Source organism: Erythrolamprus reginae, chromosome 4 (genome assembly GCF_031021105.1).
Source record: "Erythrolamprus reginae isolate rEryReg1 chromosome 4, rEryReg1.hap1, whole genome shotgun sequence".
NCBI lineage: Eukaryota > Metazoa > Chordata > Lepidosauria > Squamata > Dipsadidae > Erythrolamprus > Erythrolamprus reginae.
This window is the reverse complement of record NC_091953.1, coordinates 97,792,380-97,818,281: the sequence shown is the minus strand read 5'-3', so window position 1 is coordinate 97,818,281 and position 25,902 is coordinate 97,792,380. Positions and strand designations below refer to the sequence as shown.

The 25,902-nt window shown below is 41.5% G+C and overlaps 2 protein-coding genes across 2 annotated transcripts in view; both read right to left on the bottom strand.

Annotated features, from left to right (window-relative positions):
- Positions 1–309: 309 nt before the first annotated feature.
- On the bottom strand, positions 310–8,985 carry RPL31 (ribosomal protein L31). Its single transcript, XM_070751015.1, has 5 exons — positions 8,902–8,985; positions 5,882–5,988; positions 4,609–4,734; positions 732–844; positions 310–379 (listed from the first exon to the last, which is right to left on the bottom strand). Exons 2-5 carry the CDS (start codon positions 5,986–5,988, stop codon positions 348–350), a joined length of 378 nt encoding a protein of 125 aa, XP_070607116.1. The 5' UTR covers positions 8,902–8,985; the 3' UTR covers positions 310–347.
- A 12,435-nt stretch (positions 8,986–21,420) lies between these two features.
- Positions 21,421–25,902, bottom strand: part of NPAS2 (neuronal PAS domain protein 2) — an 86,375-nt gene continuing 81,893 nt past the window's right edge. The window contains exon 19 of the mRNA XM_070751011.1: positions 21,421–21,713. Within this exon, the coding sequence (XP_070607112.1) occupies positions 21,543–21,713 (171 nt within the window). The 3' untranslated portion in view covers positions 21,421–21,542. The remainder of the gene's footprint in view (positions 21,714–25,902) is intronic.

Sequence of the window (25,902 nt, the reverse complement as noted above, 5' to 3'; positions counted from 1 at the left end):
GTTCATTCCAGAGCTTGTGAGGGAAGTTGTTTTGCAAGAAAAAGTGGAAAGGTGAAACAGAGCTCACTTTGTTTCACTATATGACAAGAGGAGCCAGCAACCCATTAGAAAATTTGGCTTCTGATACATCAGGTATTCCAAGAAAGGAGACAAGGTTGCCCTATTTTTCTTCATACCATTAGAATGATCAAGAAATATTGTGACATAGCAGGCAATTGGAAGACTTGTTTCACCTTTGAGCAACTATGGAATTCAATTGCTGACTGGTAATCCAGAGTAATTTGATTGCAAAAAAGATACTTCTACGTGTTTTAATACCAATTTAGTATTTTTATTGTAATAAAAGCTTAGTTTTCATCTACATTAACAGTCTGTAGACCTGCAAACAAAGAAAAAAAAGAATGAAACCATAGTTACTGAGAGAGCTGGATATACAGATAGTTCTTGATTTGCAACCATTCATTTAGTGACCATTCAAAGTTACAACAAAATCACTTATGACTATTTTTCACATCTGGCATAAAATTCACTTAACAAATGTCTCAATTAACAGAATTGTTGGACTCAATTGTAATAAGTTGAAGACTACCTGTATTAATAGAATATAACATAAGCAATTATATATGTGACTTATTTTTCTTGAAAATGGTGCAATTACTTCTGTTCTAAACACTGGTACAGCTATATTTAAATAAATATGGATCTCTGTTCTAATATAGAATACAATTTACCTTTGAAAGTGGTGACTGGCACATAAGTAACCAGTGTATACAATTTATTGGGTGAATCTTCATCTTCATTCCGCTTTCGGGATAAGCGTACTCGGATACGATAAGGAACATTCCTGTAAAATATTTGCAATATTTAGAAGCATGTGTTTTTTTTCTTTTATGACAGTATTTTGCTTTTTAAAAGGTAGGCAAGTTATGTATAACAGCAGTATTTTTTTACTTTTATTTTTTTAGTTAAAAAACTCCAATGTAAATTTTTTTCTTTATTTCTAAATAAAGCTGTTGTGCTTATTTAAAGTAATGTCAATTACAGACAGTCTTGGCTTAATTACAATTTAGATTGGCAACTCCATCACTAAGCAGAAAGTCAACTAGCAATAATAGGGTTACACCACTTCCTGTTTGTTCATTATGCAAGACATCACATGACTGTAATTCTACTTCCGTGTTGTCCATTGTTAGTAAGAAGCCTGATGTGAAACATACAAATGGCTCTCACATGACCACAGATTGATCAATCAATCAGAATAGAGCTGGAAGAGACCTCGGAGGTCTTCTAGTCCAACCCCCTGCTCAAGTAGGAAACCCTATACCAGTGATGGTGAACCTTTTTCCCCTCAGGTGCAGAAAAAGTGTGAGCGTATACTATCGCACATGCACAAGTGCCCCCACACACAATTCAATGCCTGGGGAGATGGAAACAGTTCCCTCCCACCCCCCGGAGGCCAGAAATGGCCTATTCCCCAACTTCTGGTAGGTCCAGTAGGCTCATGTTTCACTTTCCACAAGCTCCACTGAAACTGGGGGAGGGTAAAATGCCCTCCCCCATCCTCCCAGAGGCTCTTTGGAAGCCAAAAACACCCTCCCAGAGCCTTTGTGTGAGCCAAAAATCAGCTGGCCGGCACACACATGCATGTTGGAGCTGAGCTAGGGCAATGGTTCACGTACCAGCAGATATGGCTCCGCATGCCAACTGTGGCACCCGTGCCATAGGTTCGCCATCACTGCCCTATAGCATTTCAGACAAGTGGCTAGCCAGTCTTTTCTTAGAAATCTCCAGTGACCTATCACTTTTGAAGGCAAGTTGTTCCACTGGTTTCCCCTTAATTCCAGGTTGTTTCTCTCCTTGGTTAGTTTCCATCGTTTCTTGTCTTGCCTTCTGCTGCTTTGGAAAATAAGTTGACTCATTTTCTTTGTGGCAACCCCTCTAAAGGAGCCCTAGTCCTTAGTTGCTCTTCTTTGCATTGTTTCCAAAGTCTCAATTTCTTTTTTTTGTAATGTGGGGACCAAAATGGAATGCCATATTCCAGGTGAGGTCTTACTAAGGATTTATAAAGCAGTACTAATACTTCACATGTATTTATCTGGTGCTGCACACTATTTAATCATGTTTAAGTGATCGTCCAGCAGGACTCCAAGACCCCTCTCACAGTCAGGTTAGGCAAAACCTGTGCTTACACCTTTGGTTTTTCCTACCTAGGTATAAAATTTTGCTTTTCTCCACCTAGGGCTCATTGTTCAAATCGATCAAGATCTTTTGAGCTCCTGAGCTTCTCTTCTGGGGTATTGGCTATTCCTGCCAGCTTAGTCATCTGCAAATTTGATGAGTTCACCTTCCTCTAGGTTATTTATGAAGATACTGAAGAGTGCTGGGCCTAAAATTGAACCATTTGGTACCCCACTGGTTCCTTTCCTCCGTATAGATGTAGGAGTGTTTGAGTACTTTGTCAGCCAATTATAAATCCATCTGGTGGTAATGCTGTGATACAAGTAAATGCAAGGATTGCTGGCAAAGCTGCAGTTTTTTAGATTAATTTCCAGCAGTCATTAAAAAAAGACAGTAAGAAAAATTACCTGTAACCTATATTCAAGAGAACGACCTTAATCACTTGGATTTATAAATTTATAATTGCACCTGATTATTAGAACTATAAAGTACAGGGAGTCCTTGAGTTATGACCCACAATTGAGTCCAAACCATGTGTTGCTAAGTGAAACGTTTATTAAGTGACTTTGTCCTATTTTACAACTTTTCTTGCCACAGTTAAGTGAACCATTGCATTGGTTAAGTTAGCAACATGGTTGTTAAGTGAATCTGGATTCCTCATTGACTTTGTCGGAAAGTCATAAAAGCTGATCACATGACTCCAGGACAATGCAAGTGTCATAAATGTGAGTTAGTTGCCAAGCACCTGAATTTTGATCATGTGACCACCGGGAGGCTGCAATGGTTGTGTGTAACAAGTCATAAAGCACTTTTTTCACTTTTTAATTCTGAAGAGTCACTAAATGAAATGTTGTAACTCGAGGACTAGCTGTACATTAAGAAGCACCAGTCATTGTCAATCCACCCTATTCCAAAGGGTTGTGAGGAAAAAACAAAAGAGAAAAATATTATGTAAGAGAGAACCTTGCATTTGTGTGAAAGGGATGACACAAACCAACAAATAACAGTACAGTGATCCCCCGATTATTGCGAGGGTTTCGTTCCCCTCGCAATGACCGGTTTTTCGCGAAGTAGCGCAGATGGTGTTTTTACTATCGCCGCAGCAGCGAGGAGCCGAAGATTGGGGTTTCCCTGCCGCCCGCCGTTCGCTCGCGCCGCTTCCCAGCTGGGAAGCGGCGCTGGGGGTCTTACCGGCCGCCCACTCCTCGCTGCTGCCGCGCCCGCCGCTTGTCCACCGCCTGCCTGCCCGCGCGCCGGCCCTTCGCCCGCCCACGCCATTCGCTTCAGGACTCAGCTGGGAAGCGGCGTGAGCGAACGGCATGGGCGGGCGAAGGGCCGGCGCGCGGGCAGGCAGGTGGCGGACAAGCGGCGGGCGCGGCAGGAGTGGGCGGCCGGTAAGACCCCCAGTGCCGCTTCCCAGCTGGGAAGCAGTGCGAGCGAACGGCGTGGGCGGGCGAGCGGCAGCGAGGAGTTTGCGTGGGCGGTGGGGAAACTCCTCGCTGATGCCCGCCGCTCGCCCTCCCGCCAGCAAGAGGGGGAAGACCCAGGGAAGCCGCCCAGCAGCTGATCTGCCCGGCGCCATCTACGCATGCGTGCCCATAGAAAAAAAGGGCGCGCATGCGCAGGTGGTGTTTTTACTTCCGGGTTGCAAAATCGCCATATAGCCGTTTCGCAATGATCGGGATCGCAATACCCGGGGGATCACTGTATACAGTGGTACCTCTCCCTAAGAACACCTCTACTTATGAACTTTTCCAGATAAGAACCGGGTTTTTTTGCTTCTTCTCAAGAACCATTTTCCACTTACAAACCCAAGCCTCCGACACTGTAACCGGAAAAGGCAGGGAGAAGCCTCTGTGGGGCCTCTCTAGGAGGAAACAGGTCCAGAAAAGGAAGGGAGAAGCCTCTGTGGGGCCTCTCTAGGAATCTCTGGGAGGAAACAGGGCCAGAAAAGGAAGAGAGAAGCCTCTGTGGGGCCTCTAGGAATCTTCTGGGAGGAAACAGGGCCTTCACACTCTCTGTGGTTTCCCAATCACACACATTATTTGCTCTTACATTGATTCCTATGGGATAAAAATTGCTTCTTCTTACAAACCTTTCTACTTAAGAACCTGGTCACGGAATGAATTAAGCTCATAAGTAGAGGTACCACTGTATTTTCATTTTTCCCCTTCAATCATGTGCTATATTCAGACAGTCTGGATAAGCCCTTTTTCTTGATAAGTTTCCCCCCCCCAGAATTGGTTGGCCATGGCTTTCTTCCTTACCAGTTCTAAAAAAAATTCACCAGCCAGCTTAGCAGTTGAATGTATTAAAATACTACATTAGGCTCTCATCATACCCATTATTATTTGTGCAAACACTGAGTATTCCTTTGCACTGAGCAAAGAACAAGACAGCATTTTGATCAATGGAACAATCTGATGATACCTTATTCCTTTCGTCCAGACAGCCTTGTTCAAACGGGTATCAATGCGTACATCAGGAGTCCCCATTTCCTTCATGGCAAATTTTCGAATCTCCTTAAGAGCACGAGGAGCCCGTTTCTTGAAGCCCCTGAGAGTACAAAAATAAAGACCGTGCCATTAAGTCAGTGGTTATGCTTTTATATTTAGACACCAGCTTTAAGTAATATAAAAGGTGTGTACATTCAAAGGAATATTTCGCACACAGCTACATGTGAAACACAAAGAAGAAGCAGACTTTAAAACAATTATACATCCTGAGACACAACTGCTTTAAAGCTGTGAAGAGTGCTTCATTCATTCTAACACATCCAGTCAGTTTTTAAAAATACTTGTACAGCCTGAATATAATGGATATAAATCTATAAACCTCTATTTTAAAAATCTATTAGGTTCATTATTGTATACTTTTGGTATGTTCAAGTATTTATTACAGTCAAAGACCAGTAAATTAAAAATAAATATCTAATTAAATGTTCTAGAATAAAATAGTAAGAAATAACAAATAAAATCTATGCTGAAATCATAATTTGGCAGCCTATCAGTTGCATGTAAACAAGCACAGACTCAGCTATAATTGGTCATATTGTGAAGGCCTCCAGTTATCAGGTACTAAAACACAACAGGATGGCAATATAAAAAATATTAATTATATACAATGGTTATAATGGATTGTTCACCAGGTTCCGCAAATCGTTAATGAAGGTCCGCAGAATCTAGTCACCTGGATTGTGATGATGTTATTTTTGATGTTTTAGAAATGTATCAAATTTGCAGAAGCAAAATTCAGGAACTTGTTCTAAACAGATATTTTAGGGCAAATTCAGAAAGCTCAAGGGGGCTGTCAAACTACAACCTTGGTAGCAGCACTTTTGACAGCAGTGATGTCATGTTTTGTTAAAAAAAATATTACAACTAGCTGGCCAATATTTTCATTTCAGGCTTTTCTATATACTAGACAGCTTATGGCAATACTAAATACCACCTTTCAAAGCTTTTACTGAGCCAGTCCATAATACCCCAGAAATTTCACAGGCCCTGTGGGAGTAAATGCTTTTAACATCTGTGCTACTCTATATTCTTACTTCTTTTCCAATAAATCTGATAAGCAAATCTTATGAACTAACCTTAGCAATCACTGATCTATTTCTGAATTTTAAAATTTTTTAAAAGAGAATTAACAAAATGCTGACAATTAAAAGTCTGATCTAAATTCCAATAGAGGAAAAAACACTCACACGCCATGGATCCTTTTGTGAATATTTATAGTATATTCTCGAGTAACCACCTCATTGATGGCTGATCGGCCTTTTTTCTTTTCACCACCTTTCTTTGCAGGGGCCATCTGTTCATAATATGCGACAAAAATAGAATATTGTACACAGAATCTTGTAAAATAGCATAACATCAAGTTTCACACCATGCATACACACACACAGATTAAGAACAGTTGTTTCACTTCATTGCTAAAAGTGAATCAAATTATTTAATAATGAATAATGTTCACTATTCAACTAGCTCCAACGGACAAATGGCTTGTGATAGCAGAATATGTAATAGGATTACTCTTGTTTTTGCAATCATTTGTCATCTATAAAATCTGAACACAAATTTTGGGACAGCTCAAAAGCAGTTCTGGGCAACATTCCTTTTGAGCAAGTATAAAGGCAATGCTAGTTTTTGTCCAATATACTTTCATTTATATTAATTACAGGATTAATTTATTAGAATATGAAGTATCTAACTACTTTTGCCAAGGCACTTCCAAGTTGAAAGGATTAGCTGGTGAGATCACTAATGCCCAGGGAATGCCCAAGGAACCATACCTATTTATCAACTTGCATGTGCACTTTCAAAATGCTAGGTGGGCAGGAGCTAATGGGAGCTCATCCAATAACAATTTTAAATACAGATATGGGAATTAAAAAATAGTGGCAAAATAGGTTTAGAGAGCTTAACGATATGCGTTGCTGAGTCTGTCATACCATAATATTCAGTCCCTTCAAATCTTGAGTTACTGAATATTATTCTATCAATAACAGTTGAAACTAAGATACAACTGAGAATTGGTATATCCTATGGACCCCAAATACTGCTTAAAAAATCCTACCTCAACAAAACTTTAGAATAGTAAACAAAGTATTAAATGGTGCAGTTCTCTACATTTACAGTATGTAGTTGGGGGGAGGGAAGCCCTGGTGGTGTAATGGTTAGAGTGCAGTACTGCAAGCTACTTCTGCTGATCACGGCTGCCAGCAGTTTGGTGGATCGAATCTCAGTAGGCTCAAGGTTGATTAAGCCTTCCATCTTTCCAAGGTAGGTAAAATGAGGACCCAGATTGTTGGGGGCAATATGCTTACTCTCTGTAAACCACTTAGAGAGGGCTGTGAAGCAGTATAATTCTAAATGCTAATGCTATTAAAAACTTAGAATTTCCTTATGTGTAAATATCATGGGCTCTTTACACAGCAGCTAAAGGAGAGCACAAATGGCTGATGCTTTGGAGAAACATGACATCAAGGAAGTGATTCTATAGCAGTAGAAGGGAGTCCACGATAATATACCAAATTCACAATTCACCTTCGGGCAAGGAGTTAAAGTTTTTGAATGCAGTTTTATAGCATGTATAGTCAAGGCTATGGTTTTCCAAGTTGTAATGTATGGCTGTGAAAGTTGAACCATAAGAAAAGTTGAACACCAAAGAAATGAGGCCTCTGAACTATGGTGCTGTAGAAGACTCCTGCGAGTATCATGTATATAAATATTATATCTTTGTATACCAATACCTACCTGACAAAACAAATAAATAAAATAAATAAAAATAAGTCCCTTGGAAATCAACCCTGACTTGCTCTTGCTCTGCAGAAAAAACAATTGCTGCCAACCTGCCTTCCATTGAGGACCTGTATACTGCACAAGTCAAAAAGAGGGCTGTGAAAATATTTACTGACCCTCACATCCTGGACACAAACTGTTTCAACTCCTACCCTCAAATTATGGCTACAGAGCACTGCACACCAAGACAACTAGACACAAGAACAGTTTTTTCCTGAAGGCCATCACTCTACTAAACAAATAATTCCCTCAACACTGTCAGACTTTTTCCTAAATCTGCACTTCTATTTCTACTAGTTTCCCCCCCTCATCATTCCTATCATCCTTTTCCTCCCACTTAGGACTGTATGACTGTAACTTGTTGCTTGTATCCTAAGATTTTTATTAATATTGTTTGTTTCTTCATTGCTTATTTGACCCCTATGACAATCGTTAAGTGTTGTACCATATGATTCTTGACAAATGTATTTTTTTCTTTTATGTACACCAGTGTTTCCCAACCTTGAAACTTGAAGATATCTGGACTTCAACTCCCAGAATCCCCCAGCCAGCATATGAGAGCATATGCACCAAGACAAATTCCTTGTGTGTCCAATCATACTTGGCCAATAAAAATTATATTCTATTCTATTCGGCCAAATTCTGAAGATGAATCTCAAATGCTCTGGCCACCTAATGAGAAGGAAGGACTCACTGGAGAAGAACCTAATGATAGAGAATCAGGTGGTTGAATGGAGTCACTGAAGCAGTTGGGACCAGATTAAATGGACTTCAGAGGATGGTAGAGAGCAGGAAGGCCTGGAGGAACGTTGTCCATGGGGTCGCAATGGGTCGGACACAACTTCGCAACTAACAATTAAAAAGGGGAGTCATATTTTTGGGCCATGCCAAAAGCATTAGGTGGACAAAAAGATGTCGTTTACAGCCCGGGATTTTTGACATTCTATATGTCAGAGGCCTTGAAACTTGGGCCCTTTAAGACTTGTGGACTTCAACTCCCAGACTTCTCCAGCCACCTTTGCTGGCTGGAGAATTCTGGGAGTTGAAGTCCACAAGGGCCCAAGTTTCAAGACCTCGGCTATATATCTTCTTAGAATACACATATATTATAGATCAATATCTGCCTCCCGGTCTGTTTTATATTAGTCGTTTACTGTTGCTTCTAGTCATCTCTATTTTCACGCATTCAAGCCAAACGCTAAACGGCCCCGCGTGCAGGCCGGGCATTGCGAGTGAGGAAGGGGGGGGGGGGACATTTCGGGCACTTAATGGGGAATCTTTCAACGTCAGCGCGAAAAGATACGGCCCTCCGTGAGGGACATCATTCCAACAGCCGAGATGGCTCCCAGTCCCGGCGCTAAAAAGGCCCACCGCTATGGATGGAGCCGGATAACAACCAAATCCCCCATTGACGGGTACTCACCCTGCTTAGGAGGAGCTCGGAAAGGAAGGCCCACAGGGATGATGGGAGGAAATCAAGGAAACCGGAAGTATCATAGAGATCGAACAACGAGTGACAGAAGGAATAGTTAGCTTCCGGGTTAAAGGCGGATGTTTAGCCGTGGGGTCGTTGTTGGGACGGCAGGCGTGTAGGTTTATCCATTTGTTTTTTGTTTGTTTTCCACGGTTTAGTTTAAGTGGAAATTATAAATGTCCACAAGAGGCGGTGAAAAGTTAAAAAAAAAAGAGAGGATACATTAGTCTTGGAGATACGGCAGCAACTGGTTTCTTTGCTAAGGCCAGAGGCTTTTAAATATTCTTAAAGAATAAAAAGTGGAGAATGTATCCTCCCATTGAAACAATTCAAGTTGTGTAAGGAAAAGAGGAACTAAGAGGACCCAAGCTGATTGTATATAATGGAAAACCGCATTTTTATTCTCTATTCTCCAGGCTGCTCCTCAATCTTCAACTTTGTTGCTGCTTTCCCGAACTATTTACTAAGTCTGCACTACTATTACTACTAGTTTTTTCTTCTCATTCCTATCACCTATTTCCTCCCACTTTTGACTTTATGACTGTTACTTGTTGCATTAAGATTTTTATTAATATGGATTGTGTTTGCTTCATTGCTTATTTGACCCCTATGACAATCATTAAGTGTTGTACCTCATGATTCTTGACAAATGTGTATGTTCTTTTATTTATTTTATTTATTCCATTTTTTTTATGGTGCCCTTCCCCTTAGACTCAGGGCGGCATTTCTTCAATATGTTAGCAATAGCACTTTTTAAGAGCCAGCATATTGCCCCCACAATCCGGGTCCTCATTTTACCTACCTGGGAAGGATAAAAGGCTGAGTCAACCTTGAGCCAGTGATGACATTTTTACCGCTAACCTGCAGATCTAGCAGTGAGTTTTTAGGAACACTGAGAGCATGTGCACCAAAGAAAATTCCTTGTGTGTCCAATCACACTTTGCCAATAAAGAATTCTATTCTTTCCCATTTTGGGGAATAAAAGAAATGGCTTAGTGTGGGATTTTGGAATCTTGCAATCGGAAAGAAAAAAGACTGCCTAAGATATTTGGGACTTTTAACTGCCGTAAACCAGCCGGCATGACTAATAATGAAGTGTTGAGAAAAATGTAATGCTGTATTAATTCTGGAGAGCATCATATTTTCTTTTTTTTTCTGGTACCATTTGACATCTGCACAAAATGATAGCTTATTAAGCAGGAATATAGTCTCATTTCATTTGGGAGGGGGGACAGCAGCATCCACAGAAGGAAGAACACCTACAAATAATAATTTGAATACAATGGATGTACAACTTGATTTAAAATCCTTTCTATTTGGAATCACTTTGTAGCTGCCAGTATTTCAGAATAGCAGCATGATTGTTTCAGCATTCCTGACATAGTGTAGTGTATATTAAAAAATCTTTTATACCCAATACATATTCTGTCTGTCAAAGAAGACTGTTTATTATGTCTTTACAGTAGAAATGGAAAACCTTTACATTCCAATACTAAGATTTCAAGAACCATATTCCAATGCTGGCAGAGGAAAATAAAGCAGGAAGAAGCCATGAAATAAAACCAACATTCTAAACAAGGAGCAGTATCCATTACAAATACCTCCCCTGTATGACTTTTTTAGAAGTAAATAGCTTAGTACCCAAGTCCTGGATTGGGCGGCATACAAATCTAATAAATAAATAAATATGCCTTTTCCTTGCATAGCACCTTGGAGTAGACAAGGTTATTCAATAACTGTCCAGAATTGCTGTAATAGTGGTGGGTAGCATATACATTTAATAAAGTTTTATCAGTTTCTTCTTTGCAAACTTACTCAGAAGTGATTTTTACATGTTTTAATGTGGCCTGTTTCCAGATAAGCATGTATAAGCCTGCTTCCCCTCCCTTTTAGTGCACCTAAAGGAGCAGAGATGTGATGTTTGCCATCCTATAGCCACACCCAGGGCCGCCATCAGGAATTTTGGGGCCCCATACAGCCTAAGTGTCTGGGCCCCCCCGCCATTTTAAAACTACTGCCCCCAAATCCCGTGCCATGCCCACCATGGCCACACAACCTGGGCAAGCCCTCCCCCAGCCCTCTGAGGTCAAACACAGCCCTGATGTGGCCCTCAATGAAATTGAGTTTGACACCCCTGGCCTAGAGGCTAAATCCTATGAACAAGGGCTAAGAGAACGAGTATGTTTAGCTCAACAAATAGAAAACTGAGGGGGAATATAATAGTAGTTTCCCAATCTTTAAAGGGCTGCCACAGAGCAGATGGCATCTATTTATTCTCCATGCCACCTGAAGGTAGTACAAGAAGCAACCTCACCAAGAGGAAATGCAATCTGGAAATAAGGAAAAACTTGGGACTGGGCGGCATATATATATAAATATGTAAATAAATATATAAATAAATAAATCCCTTCTTTTTTATTAAAAGAAATTAATAATTAAAAAAGCAAAAATCCATTACTATTAAAACTAAAACAACCAGCAAAACTATTAATAAAAACAGGTGAGGGCTGGGTTTTTTTCTGTTATTATCTAAGTGCTTTTACCAAATGCTTTAAATCAAGAGTCACCTCTCTCTTTCCTGTCATTCTCTGCCTCAATCATTTTCTCATTTCTCTTTTTTCTCCCCTTTATTCTATCATTTCTCTCCCTTCCTCCTACTCTTCTCTCTCTTCCTCTCTCTCTTCCTTCCTCTCATCTCTTTCTTTCTCTTTCTCTATCTTGCTTTCTTCCTCTCTCTCCCTCTCTTTCTTCCTCTCTCTCTTTCTCTTTTCCTCTCTCTCACTCCCTTCCTCATTTTTCTTTCTCTTTCTCTATCTTGCTTTCTTCCTCTCTCTCACTTTCTTCCTTCCTCTCTCATCTCTCTCTTTTTCTTTCTTTGTCTCTCTCCCCCTTTCTCTATCTCTCCCCCTCTTTCTCTATCTCACCCCCTCTTTCTCTCACTCTTTTTCTCACTTTCTCTTGTTTTCTTTCTCTCACTTTCTCTCTCGTTCTCTCTCTCTTGCTATCTTTCTCTCTCCCCTCTTTCTCTTTCTCACTTTCTCTCTATCTCCCCCTCTTTCTCTATCTCTCCCCCTCTTTCTCTATCTCACCCCCTCTTTCTCTCACTCTTTCTCACTTTCTCTCGTTCTCTCTCTCTGCTATCTTTTTCTCTCTCCCCTCTTTCTCTCTCTCTATCTTTCTCACTTTCTCTCTATCTTGCTCTGTCGCTCTCACTCACTCTCGTTCTCCGGACGCTGGCGAAAGTGATTTTCAATGTCCCTGCCAGCCCGCCCGGAACATTCAAATTAAGAAAAAAAAAAGCCGGCAAAGGTTTTCTTTCTTTTCTTTTTTTTCGGCAAGAAAAACCTTGGCCGGCGGAGGAGAAAGAGAGGCAGATCGGGTGGGCGGGCGGGCATGCGGGGAGCAGCGGCGAGTAGCCAGCGGCGCGAGGGGGCTAGAGGCGCGGAGGGGCTGGGGGCGGCCGCAGCATGCGCGCCCTTGGAAAAGGGTGTGCGGGGCCGGGGGGGCATTTTGGGGTGCGCTGGCTAAGGCGTGCGCAGCCTACAGCTACAGGGAACACCCCAGCCGCCCAAGCCTCGTTCCCCAACGCCGCCACCCTGAAGGGGCTCCTACCTTCGCCGCGCGCTTCAAGAGAGGGCCGGTACTGCGCCTTTGCGAGCGAGGAGCTGGAGCTCAGCATCAGCCTGCTCACTGGGCACAAATTACTGCGGGTGCCAGGGGGCCGGCAAAACCATCCGGGCCCCCCCTATTTGTCAATTTGGCCGGGCCCCTGATGCCACTACCAGTAGTACCGCTCTATCGGCAGCCCTGGCCACACCTAACTGCCTGCACAGTTACTCTGCACCAGCTGAATCTTCCTGATGCTCTTTAAGGGTACTCCCATATAGAATGTGTTACAGTAGGGTTCTCAATCCCCTTTAAATACCTTTTGAGGCCATAGACCATGGCCACAGACCCCCAAGACTTATGATCATGATTTAAATAACATTTCTTCAAGCCTTCATGGCCATGATGACATTGTACCCCCCAGGTGTCCACAGACCACGGATTGAGAACCACTGTGTTAACAACAATCTACTCTGATTTGTTATATAGGAAGCCAATAAAGCCAGCTGATAAAGTGCTGTCATGTGAACATGAAAAGAATTAGTTCAGGCAGAGGAAAAACAGTTTCAAAATAATTTTATTGATTACAGATTATTGGACCAAAGATTCTTTTTTCCAAATAATTTTATTTTTTATTACATGAAGATAATAAAAGTCAATACAAACTACAAAAAATACAAACAGAAAAATATAAAAAGGGTGGGCATGTGATTTTTTAAAAAGGAGAAAGGGAAAGAAAGAAAAAAAGAACTTCCCCCTTCATCCCAGCAGGTAAAAATAATTTAAATAATTTACCACTATCTCTAAATAAAACATAATATCTCTTCTCCCCATGGTTCATCTCTTACGTAGGGAAAATACAATACAAATGATACATAAGTCCATATTTGTCAGCAAAAGTCTAATAAGGGCATCCAAATGCAGGTTGGCGGGCCCGTGGGGGAGGGGCTTCTCTCTGGTTGCCACGGCCCTTTGGGGCCAACTAACTCCCTCTCCCCGCAAATGTCCATACTGCTCCCACCCTACTGGCCTTCCAAAAGGCCGTGAAGACCTAGCTTTGCTGGCAGGACTGGGGGCCATGAGTGTTAACACCTTTTCACAGCTAAACTGATTTGCTTGGTATGTATGCATGTATGATTGTTTTGCTAGGGGTTTTTATTGTTAGTTTAATGGGTTTTTTATTGTTTTTACTATTTAATATTTGACTTTGATTGTAATATTGTATTGTATTATTTTATTGTTGTAAGCTGCCCTGAGTCCCATGGGATTGGGTGGCATATAAGTCAATTAAATTGAATTAAATTAAATTGAATATAACTATACTGCTCAAAAAAATAAAGGGAACCCTCAAATAACACATCCTAGATCTGAATGAAGGAAAAGTTCTCATTGAATATTTCATTTGCACAACTTTTCCATTTGCACAACAGCATGTAAAATAGACTGTCAATCAGTGTTGCTTCCTAAGTGGACAGTTTGATTTCATAGAAGTTTGATTTACTTGAAGTTATATTCTGTTTTTTAAGTTTTCCCTTTATTTTTTTGAGCAGTGTATTTTCTTCTTTTAACTGTGGTTGAATAAGTCTACCGTATGCATCTTTTCTAATTTTTAGAATTATTCTGTAACTCTTTTTTTTAAGCCTCAGAGGTAGTGTGCTGCTCATCTAGATGAGTCATCTATCTGGTCCATTTGTATTATGTTTAAATCCTCTTCAAATTAATTTCATAGACATCCATTGCAACTCATATCTGTTTTACAACTTCATAGAATAAGCTCTGTCAATTTTTAAAATCATTTGATCAGTTCTAGTTTAAAAAAATGCCCCCAATTTCTTTTTTTTAATCCTCTGATTCAATAGTGAGTTCCTACCGGTGTACTAGGTCAGTGTTTCCCAACCTTGGCAACTTGAAGATATATGGACTTCAACTCCCAGAATTCCCCAGCCAGCATACAAACAGTGTACTAGGTGACTCCGTTCCAGTAGCTGCCATCACATTGTGCAATTTGCGTGTGATTGCTCCCGTGCCGGAATTGTGGGGATTTTTTGCTTCCTGCACATACATAGAAGCAAGATGTGGGCATGTGGGCGCATGGGCGCACCCAAAACTGGAGGATGATTGTTTCCCCTTTGCCTTCTCCCCACAAAGCACTCCTCAGGCACAGCTACTTCTGCACCAGGAAATTCATGCCTTGCTTCAGCCATCCGAATGGCACTGTAGCAGCCACTTCCACACTTTTTTTTAACCCTTATTTCATCCCAACTCACATGGCCCAGTACCGTATTAGGCTACATGAGTGGGGACAAAATAACTATTAAAAAATTGTGGATAGTGGTTGCTATAGTTACCCTTCGGAAGGCCGGCACGTGGGGCGCACCACTTAGCCTGCTGAAATCCATGGCAAAAGTGGCCGCGCTTGCTGGAAGCGCCAGCTGGAGTGGCACCCACAAGGCAGCTGTTCTGTGGATGGAATTGCCTTTTGTGACTGTCACCGCAGGTAATGAGGACGTGAGGCATGTGGCATGTGTCGCTTAGCCTCTGGCTTATTGTATAGTCGCAATTGGCTGTAAAAGCGGCCATGCCTGCTGGAGGCTGTGCCCTGTGCCCCTGAGGTGACCAGGAAAGGGAAAGGCTGTCTGCTGTGCTGGCCATGCCCACCCTTTCATAGGACTTCTTTTTAGTGGAGGGTAGTATATGACCACCCCAAAAATTAGCCTGGGCCTTACTTTCAGGACATGTCCAATTTTGGGGAAAATGATACTGTAACAGGTAGACAGGGTGAATGGAAGAGGCAGACAGAAGTGGCTTCAAAACAACAGGTCTTTATTTGGCAACTATTCACAACCCAGCAAAGGCTCTGTCTGACAGCCACCCTTTTATAGGAGCCTCCAGACAGTCTAGCCAATCAGCAGTCAGTATTTTCTCTCCTGCATGGAAAACATGACTGAAGCCTATGTGCTTCAATCTGAGAATGTAACACTGCTACCCTCTTAGCTGGGTTAACCCAACATGTGATGTAGTCAGTCACACAGCTAAGCAGGGCATTTAGTTGGTCTTTCAGACCTGCACAGCTCAATCGGAGCTGGATAAGCAGTCAGGTCGGACGAGCCTCTGTTGCTCCCGGCCTCAACCAATGGAAGTTCCTGGATTTTGGCCCAGGGCATGGCTGGAGCTTCAAGGACTGGTTTGCTTGGAACTCGCCTCCCAGCATGAGCATCACTAGGTAAGTCTTCCAGACTTGTTTGGCTTGCGTTCTCCATGTTAGGAGTGAGTGATTGCTCCTGTTGGTTAGATGTTAGTTCTGGTAGCTTAAGAGTGGAGCGGCTAAGTCAGCCTCAGAGTTAGTCAACATGCCACCTCCAGCTTCTACCATTTTCGAGGGATGGTGATTTCTGTGACCATGGACCCCCACCATAGTTGTGGGTGTATACTTGATCCCCTATGCTAAAGTGTCATAGCTGACTATGGGAGTCCAGTGGGGCCTTGGCAGAGTGGTTAGGGTGTAGCTGATCTAGGTGGGATCATAGACAGTGAGCCATTAGAAGTTCGGAAGGACTTCTACCAGTGGTGGCACTAGGAGTGATACATTGCACTAATAAAAAAATTATTGATTCAGGTTTGCCAATCACCTGGGCCCATGTGTGAAAGGGTTTCTTTTGCTCATCTTACCATTGTCCTTACTTGACCATTGCTGGAGGGATGGAATGGTGAGCAAAGGGCATGTCTGATTCCCTGTTCTGCTAAATAGGTTTAAAATTGTAAGGCCATGAATTAGGGTCCATTGTCTGAAACCAGGACATCAGGCAGGTCGTGTGTGGGGAAAAAGTCTTTGGAATACCCTGATGACCGCTTCCGCCATGGTGGTGGTCATGAGGACCATCTCTAACCACTTTGAGTTTTCATCCACGATGAGGAAAGTTTAGCTGTGACTAGGACCAGAAAAGTTAATGTGCACCCTGGATTAGGATGCCTTTGGCTGTTTTCATTTGTGTGCGGGCACCTCTGGGGGAACTGGTCTGGATTCTTGAGAGATAGAGAGCTGGTAGCCACCCATTCAGTAATGTTCCAATCCATGTTAGGCTACCAGATATAGCTTCTAGCCAACCTCGGATGGCCTACATGCAATGTTTCCAATACTGCAACACACAATTTCTGTGGAACAATCACTTGGTCTCCCCAAAGAAGGCAATGCTATAATACTGACAGTTCATTTTGTTTGGTCATAAACATTTTCAATTTGATCCCAACAGACCCCTTCGGTGACCTCCTCAACACGATTTGGGTGATTATTTTGTCCTTGGTAGAGTGGAGTGCAACCTCAAGTGAGATTATTGGGTCAGAGTCCAAGCAGTCAATTAGAAGCATAGGTGTCTTAGGTGTGGTGTCTTCCAGTAGCTCCAGCAAGGGACAGCTTCTGAGGGTGTTACCAGGCCCTAAAGTCTGTCCAGGTCAGTGGACTAGCTGGCAGCTATAGGCAGCCAGGAAAATGGCCCACCTAGTCATCTTGGATGATAGCGAGGAAGGCATGGGGCGGTCGCCTGCGATAAGTTCCAAAAGTGGCTTGTAGTCAGTGATCAAGTCAAATTGCCACCCATACAAATAATCATGAAAGCACTTGACTCCAGCCACTGCATTCAGCACGTCTCTGTCCAGCTGACTGTAATTGGAGTGCACTAGGGTCCTAGAATAGAATGCGATGGATGCCTTGGTGCCTTTGGGTAGGCAGTGGCTGAAGACAGCCCTGACGCCAAAGGGTAAAGAATCACAGATCAACACAACTGGCAAGGTCTGATTACCCTGATTAGGAGATTGTCCACAGAAAGTAGGTGTTTGACAGCTGCAAAAGCAGCTGCCTCAGTTCTTCCCCAGGTCCATTTTCCACAGCGGCTTGTGGAGTCGCTCGGCCACCATAGCCTTCTGTTTGAGAAAGTTGCTATAGAAGTCAAGGAACCTAAGTAACACTTGTAGTTCAGTTTGGTTCCAAGGATGGGGGCATCCTGAATTGCCTTAATTTTTGAATTTATGGGGTGGATCCCAGAGCTGTCAGTCATGTACCCTGTCCACTCCAATTTGGCATATTCTCTATTTAAGCCACAGACCCTTATCGTGAATTCAGGTCAGCACTGTCTGCAGTCTCTGAAATATTTGTTTTTTGTCTATGGGTGAAATTAGAATATTGAAATATGGTACTACCCCTGAAATGCCTACTAACAGGAATTCTATAAGACTTTGGAAAGTCCAGGGGTTATGCTAACTCTGAACTGGAGCAGCTTACATTTCAATGCACTCCTATGTGGTCACAATAATCTGGGCCTCCATGGTAGTGCCATCTACAGGCAGCTTATGGTAGGTCTGTGCAAGGTTGAGTTTTGCAAAAATCTTTCCTGGACCCAGGGAGTGCATCAGATGCTAGATTACAGGAACTGGAAGTGCCTTATTAAAGCACTTATAGTCAGCGCAGAGGCAAACTGACCTGACTGGCTTCACCAGGGACACTCTAGGGGTTTCCCAGTGTGCATGGTCAATGGGGCATCCCTTGGACAATTAGCATGTCCAATTCCTATCTATTTTTGATTGGTGGACAAGAGGAGGCCTCCAGGGTTTAAGCCAAATTGGCACAACGTTTGGGTCCAAATTGAATGAAATTGGGGTCCTTCATACATACCCAGACTGCCACTCAAAATGTCCTTGAATTCTCTCAGAAAGTCTTCCATGGGACTGTCAGTGATGATGTTCATTCTGATCACCCCCATGCCAAGGTCCTCGCACCACTCCAAACCAAGCAGACTTGGAAGGGAGCTGCTGATGTGAGAGAGCCATTGAAATTGTACAATTGCACCTAGAAGGTGTTGATGCTTGGAATATAGTTGCCTTGATGGTCATTCAGCCTCAGCTCTTGTCATTGCTGTTGTTTTTTCTGGATCCCCGGGATTGCTTGTTGCAGCATGGCCCAGGATTTGATGATGAGAGACAACTTGGTGTCAAGTTCCATGCTGCATGGTGACCCTTCAAGCAACATGGTGACTCACAGCTTCTTTTGGTGTGGCATGGTTGCCGGATTGTTGTTTGGCAGGTCTCAGTCACGCTGGCCCAGTCGTTGTTCATTGTGGCTGCCACCCATTGTGTGGCTTGTTCAGTAGTCGTTGTGTTGCCTGTGGTGAAGGTAGCTTGTCACAGCAGGCTTTGCTAGATGACTGAGATGGTTGCATCATTGACAGATGGCCTTGTGGTATCGGCAGTCAATGTGATGGTTCCCTTCTCAGCTAACACATGGTGGAAGTCTGTCATCAGGTGTGTTTCCCACTTTGTGCTTTTTGAATTGAAGGCGGCAAACTTCCTCATCGCTGTTAGGTAAAAAGTCTTACGCCAAACTCTTGTGATGCACGTCAACCGCCTTTTGTGCACTTTTCGGACTGCTTGGTTGCTGTAGTGCTCACTCAACCTAGTGGATGCCTCGGCTGCCCTGGCCTCGTCCATCTGGAGAGCGAAGGTGGTCTTTGAAAGTAACTTCTGTTGAAGGTCAATATCCCAAATTCCACAGATCACTTGGCTGAGCAGAATCTTATGTAAATTGCACAACTCACATAATGGGTCTTGAGCATTGTCTCTAGGGTGGGCAAGGTGACCATCTGGACTGGCATTTGTTCAGCGAGTGCCTGGGGTATCTCAAACATATCTGTGCCACAGTAGCTCAGGAAGAGTGCTCGTTTGCAGTTGTCCGATAGCCCAAGGAGGCCATTTGCCTCCATGAAGCATTTGAAGCGAGTCATATAAGTGTCCCAGTGCTCCTGTACTGGGTTGAAGTGACTCAGCAGAGCATGCATCATCATGTCAGCTGCTTTGGCGCTTTGGGAAGGCCATTTTTCGAAGACTTACTGACCCAGGCTGGATTGTGAAGTTGTCAGCTCTTTTCTGGCCTATCTGCCTTGCAATCCCACCCTCATCACCAATGTTAGATAGGGTGAATGGAAGAAGCAGACAGAAGTGGCTTCAAAACAACAACTCATTATTTGGCAACTATTTACAACCCAGCAAAGGCTCTGTCTGACAGCCAACTCTTTTATAGGGAGCTGCCAGACAGTCTAGCCAATCAGCAGTCAGTATTTTCCCTCCAAAATGGATTTTGGTAAATACAATACTTTGTATGCTGCTACTTGTCTCAAGGGACAGAGCTGAGAAAAGGAAGACAGAAAGGATGGAAGCCACAGGCAATTGCCAAGTTACAACAAATCACAGGCTGGTTTGGCAGTCATATGTTTCTGATCAGAGCATACGTCTTATCAAGAGCATACTGTAGACACGTGTATTAAACTTATAACTGTGAAGCTGTCTTGCTATATCTAAATTCCCACAAAAAAGTTTTTTAAAAACAATTCTAAAAAGAGCTCATCTTAGATAAAGTGAAAAATTGAAATATAAAATAGATTTATTAAAAGTAAAATATAAATATATTACTATTTCTGGTAGCTTTTAATAGACTTTTGTTGATTAGAGCTGAATCTTTTATAATTTGATTAGTGCTAAGAGATGAGAGCAGAAGGAAGAATATTTAACTGAAGTTAAGTTACTGAAGTTATTTATATTGGAAAAGGGACGACTCATCTTTTATATATCTTTATTACTAATTGCTTTTTATTTTTTTCTATCTCTTTTTATTTTTCTTTCTCTCTTCTTTAATTTTTATATTTTTTTTTCTGTTTGTATTAGTCTTTGTATTTGCAAACTCTAGTAAAAATTATTACGAAAAAACTAAGAGCAGTTCATCTTCCATACACAAAATAATATCCACATATTCTCATATACTTTTATTTTATATAGAAATTGGTTGGGGTTTTGGTTTTTTAACAACAACATTTTTATACTACTTATTCTATAATAACATAAAATATCTCTTAGGAAACATTAATGTAAAGCATACAAAGTGCAACGCTTTAAGGAAAATTCCACCTTAAATATAATCATGAAATAGATATGTAACAGAGTTGCAGCATTTTTCCATTTAACGGGCTGTGACACAGTGCATATTCTTCCAATGCTTGTTCTGTAACTAGCGAAGAAACTCTTCCATTATGAGAGAAAAATATAGAGTTTGGACAGCGTGATTTTATATTGGAATAAATAGCTGCATGATTGTGCTGAGGTTAACTGTTTATACTATACTAAATGAATAGGAAGCTGTCCATCGTAATTTCTTGACAGTAGAAACATTGGGTGGGGTGACAATAACAAGTTTAATACTTGCAATTTATGAGTTCAAACGGTACAGACTAAAGATGTGTTGATTGTTCTAAAGATATGACAACATGATCTATCTCACTGCTTATTTGGCCGCTAAAACAGGAATTTTCCTAATTCAAAGTGCCAAGTTATGCTTGTTGTGCAGTTGTGCAAAACAATTAACAATTAGTCATAATAAAAAATAAAATCTGAATATATTTTTCTAACCAATGGTTTTCATTTTAAATGATCAAAATAATGAAAGCAAAGTTTCTCCCTCTTCTTGATTTTTGAACAGACGTCAGAACACTTTCTGATCAAACTACCTATTCAACTGAGTCATCTAGGAGAAATGTACCAGTTAGCGTCATGTCAAATTAAAGGTACATATTAGTATTAGTGGTCATTATTGCTGTGCAGCATTTTAAACACCATCTACCCAGGTGTTCAGAATATGTGTAGCAACACACAAATATTTAAGTTATGAAATTTTTTAAATTAGGTACATCTTTCCTAGCAAAGGACACAGTTCCATTTAGATGTTGTAAACAGGTGCTACATTCATGCTCCCACATAACTGTAAAACACTCTTTATAAATGGAATCCAAAACACTGCAGTCTTATTATTCCATAGCATAAGCACAAAATTGTGCAAATACCTGCAAAATGTTCCCTTTCCATTTTATTGCACCATTTCACCAAGGTCCTAGCATTCTTTATAACACAAACATTCCTCTCCCGTTAAGTGTGCATTGAGAAGGCAGAATCTATTGCCGATGTTGCACATTTAAATTTTCAGATAAGCTCATGGTACTTCTGGCAGCAGATTGGTGCTTCATTGGCACGTGGTGGTACTCGATACCTTCTTCCTGTAAAGAGTAGGGAGTCGTGGGCAAAGAATCTGCTTGCTCCCTGTGCAAAGAGTCTGCTGGCGGTACCTATATATAAGAAACAAAGTTGTAATGCAGTTAAAAATGGTTCAATAAGTCAAAAATAATGAATTTAGTTTTTATTGCAAAATGTGTGGTTTTTTTAACCTATTCGACTATATTAATCATGGTCCAAATTTGATACAATTATAGACCAAAGGCTTAAATTGGAATTATTTGATTTAATCAATGGCAACAGGGAATTAACTAATGTCATCAAGGATTCTCTCTTAAATTCTATTTTGTATCATATATAGTTTTCTATCATATTTTGCAACAGCTCCAAATCTTTTTCTAGGACGATCTTGTTTGGCATCAATATTTCAGTTTAATTGCATTTTCAAGTGGATGCACATTTGGAAAATCAGTCCAACTGATGTCTTTGGCCTTACTCCCTATATTTCATATTAAACATTCAAATGTGTTATAAAAACTAAATGTGTTTTCTGCCCAGTGATTGATAGTATCTATTAATAGACTTCATTAATGATAAAGCAGGTTCATATCATCTCCTACATTAAGTTCACCATGAAAAAATGACTTATTTTAAGTACCAGCTTACTGGCTATGATATCAAAAACAAAATCAAGTCAACCTTCAGGGAGTTCCCATGTAGCAAAAGGAAAAAACAAAAGGAAGAAGGAAGTTGTTATAATGCATAACACAAAGGGAAGTGCACTTGACAAAGACAATGTGCTAAAGTCAGATTTAGAAATAATGACCTCACGTACACTGCCCATTTTCCTGTACAATAATCGCATTAAAACAGTTTGTTCCAGATAACAAACTTAAGGAGGTGGGTGACTAAGAAATATGATTTTTTTTTAAAAAAAACCCATTGATGCCTGCATGATGTACATAAAATATGAGCAAATTTTTATAGCTACACCTATAGTACTCAAATTGTAATTTACAGTTAGCTTTCTTGTATGTTTAGAAACATTTAAAATATGTCTAATATGTCCCTTTTTTTGCTCTCATGCTAAAATTTTGAACTATTGGTAGACTTCTGTAAGTAAGTGTTACTTCAAAATGAAACTATTTTAAATCAGTTGAAATTTTTAAACTGTAACATTTCTGTAGACATACTGTGGTCTTGTTTTATAAAAAAAAAACAATCCAAATCATCCTTCTTGTATGATAGACTACAAAATTAGGTAGCATTAGCAGAAATATGGTAGTACTAGGGAATATAGATAGTAAATACTGTATATAGTTTATTCTTGAGAAATTTAGAATATTTTTATTTCTGTTCATTTTTGTTTGATAACAGAATTTTGCTCAGTTGATTGATGAGAGTTATTTAAGGGATGATTTATCATTTCATTTAAACTGCATACAAATGCAGAATTTGTTGGTTAACATTTTGGTGAAACTATACTTAAATTTTAGAAAGTTTTAATATGATTCAAGGTTAGTGCAATATGTTGAGGCTTTTGGCAGGCAGTCATTATGAATATCATAATACACCCATTGGTAATGAATTTTTTTACATGTCTCTTATTTTATCTGAAGATAAGAAATATTTTGATTACAATAGAATCAGTACCTATAGTAATTTGTTGAACAAAGAAAGGATTCTTCTGAATGCAAACATCACCTCTTCTTACGAACTTAATTTGTTCCGTGACCAGGTTCATAAGTAGAAAAGTTTGTAAGAAGAAACTATTTTTCCCATAGGAATCAACATAAAAGCGAATAATGCGTGCAAACGCATCCCAAAACTCACCCCTTTTGCCTTATTACTGCCGGCATTCAGATCCTTGTTTGGGGGCAGGTGGAGGAGGTGCGGGGTGGGGGAAGAGACAGCGGAGGCCGCCAGAAAGGAGCCTCTTAGGTAGATTAACACACGCAGGAAGCTGCCTGGCGGCTTATCAGCTGGCGAGGCTTCCACCCTTCTTGAAAGTGTTTTCAGTGGCAGAGGCAGACAGAGAGGAATGGACTGGAGCTTCAGCCTCAGACAAGGCTCCCTCATTCGCACTCCGTGCCTGTCACCCACTTCCTCTGGGGGAGTCCCTTCAAGGTGCCCAAAGCAGCGGGCTTTAACTCCCCACTCCCCCCGCAGGCTCAAGAACTGTCTTAATTGGAAGGAGTGGCGGAAGGAGTGGCGGAAGGAGAAGCAGAAGCAAGTAGGAGAGACGCGTGCCCTCCTCCTACTTTTCCTATTGATCCCGCTCCACACAGAACAAACTAGAGGCCAAAAAAAGTGAAAAGGCTTCTTGATCGGGGAGCACAGCTGCCGGGGATGAGGGCTCATGTGAGTAGGTGGGGAGAAGGAGGAGACAGAATGAACTAGGGTCTGCCTTTCCACTTAGCGTCCCGAGCCCCCTCCTCAAATACCCAGCTGCTGTCAAAAGAACCCCAAGAGCGGCTGGAAGTTCCCCCAGGACAGTCACAGGAGAAAGTCTCGCAGTTGGTGTGGTGTGGAGCGTCCCATTGCAGTGTCTCCCGTGTCAGAGCCCCTCTCCCCAGAACAGGCCTGGCAGCTGCGCTCCCCGATCAAGAAGCCTTTTCACTTTTTTTGGCCTCTAGTTTGTTCCGTGTGGAGCGGGATCAATACGAGAAGGAGGAGGAGGGCACGTGTCTCTCCTCCTTGCTTCCGCTTCTTCTTCTGCCGTCCTTCCAATTAAGACAGTTCTCAAGCCTGTGGGGGGAGTGGGGAGTTAAAGCCCGCTGCTTTGGGTGCCTTGAAGGGACTCCCCCGCAGGAACTGGGTGCTAGGCACGGAGTGCGAGCCAGGGAGCCTTGTCTGAGGCCGAAGCTCTGGTCCTTGCCACGGCTGGGATTACCTGCCTCCGGACTGCCGCCGCAAGCTAAGGGAAAATCGCAGGCGCTTCGGCCGGCAATGGTCAGCGTTGGCAGTCTGGAGGCAGGGAATCCCGGCGGGGGTGGCAAGCAAATGGGAAATCCCGGTGATGGCAGTCACAAGGCAGGGGAATCCCTGCAGCGGTAAGAGAGCACATGCGCAGTAATAGAGCGCACGCACCCAGGCTCGGGTTCGTAAGGTGAAAATGGTTCTTAAGAAGAGGCAAACAAATCTTAAACACCGGGTTTGTATCTCGAAAAGTTCGTATGAAGAGGCATTTGTAAGAAGAGGTACCACTGTATAGCAATTGGAATACATTATTGATGGAAATAGTTTAAAGATTAATATGAAAGACTAAATGAAATGAGATTGTATTGATGCAATAATCAAAAGATAAATCTAGCCTGGATGAAATCAGCTCTGAAGACACTCTCGCAGACAAGGAAACTGGACTTAAATTAACAGAAGAATATGGCAGAGACGGCCCAACAACAAGATCTCAAGCGGAGGCGAGAAAGGAGAAAAGAAGAGAGCCAGCAAACTAACTTACGTCACAAAAAACCCTTACCGAATAATGAAATAAGACTATTCTCTATAAATATCAACGGCCTCAACTCTCCTAGTAAAAGGAAAAAAACATTCTACAAAATTGAACAACAAAAAGCAGATATAATCTGTCTCCAAGAAACGCATGTAAAAAAACAAGACCAATTAATCTTAAACCATCCCAAGCTTGGAGAAATCTTCTCATCCCTTGCTGAAGTCAAGAAAAGAGGAGTAGTACTATACATTAAACCTAAACTTAACCCTAAACTAATTTACACAGATGACAACGGACAGATATTAATAGTACAAATTACATCAGGAACAAAAAAAATACATATAATCGCAATCTATGCTCCCACAATAAATCAATCCACTTTTTATGCAAAGCTACATCAAAAAATCACGGAATTAAACTTAACAAATATAATAATAACAGGCGACTTCAATGCGATAGTAGACAGGAAAAAGGATCATAAAAGCACTAAGCAAATGAAAAAGAGAAAACAACTACCGACAACTTTTGAACAACTTACAACTGAATTAGCACTAAAAGACATATGGCGTCACTTTAATCCAAACAATAGACAATATACTTTTTTCTCTTTTCCTCACAAGTCATGGTCCCGCATAGATATGGCCTGGGCTGATTTAGAATTTATCAATGAAGTAACAGACATACAAATACTTCCAAACTCCTGGGCAGATCATAACCCCATATTGTTGAAATGGAGAGATTCAACTAATAACCATTCAAGACGATGGACTATGAACCAAACAATATTTAAAGAAGAAAACTTTCAAAAAATGTTAAAACAACAATTGGGTGAGTTTCTCCAAATTAACAAT

Excerpts from the sequence above, each read along its gene's own strand:
- RPL31 (XM_070751015.1), bottom strand. The coding sequence starts at position 5,988 with ATGGCCCCTGCAAAGAAAGGTGGTGAAAAGAAAAAAGGCCGATCAGCC. Across the intron at positions 4,735-5,881 it reads CACAAAAGGATCCATGGCGT|GGGCTTCAAGAAACGGGCTC; the intron begins GTGAGTGTTTTT and ends TTGTACTCTCAG. Across the intron at positions 845-4,608 it reads GTCTGGACGAAAGGAATAAG|GAATGTTCCTTATCGTATCC; the intron begins GTATCATCAGAT and ends AATATTTTACAG.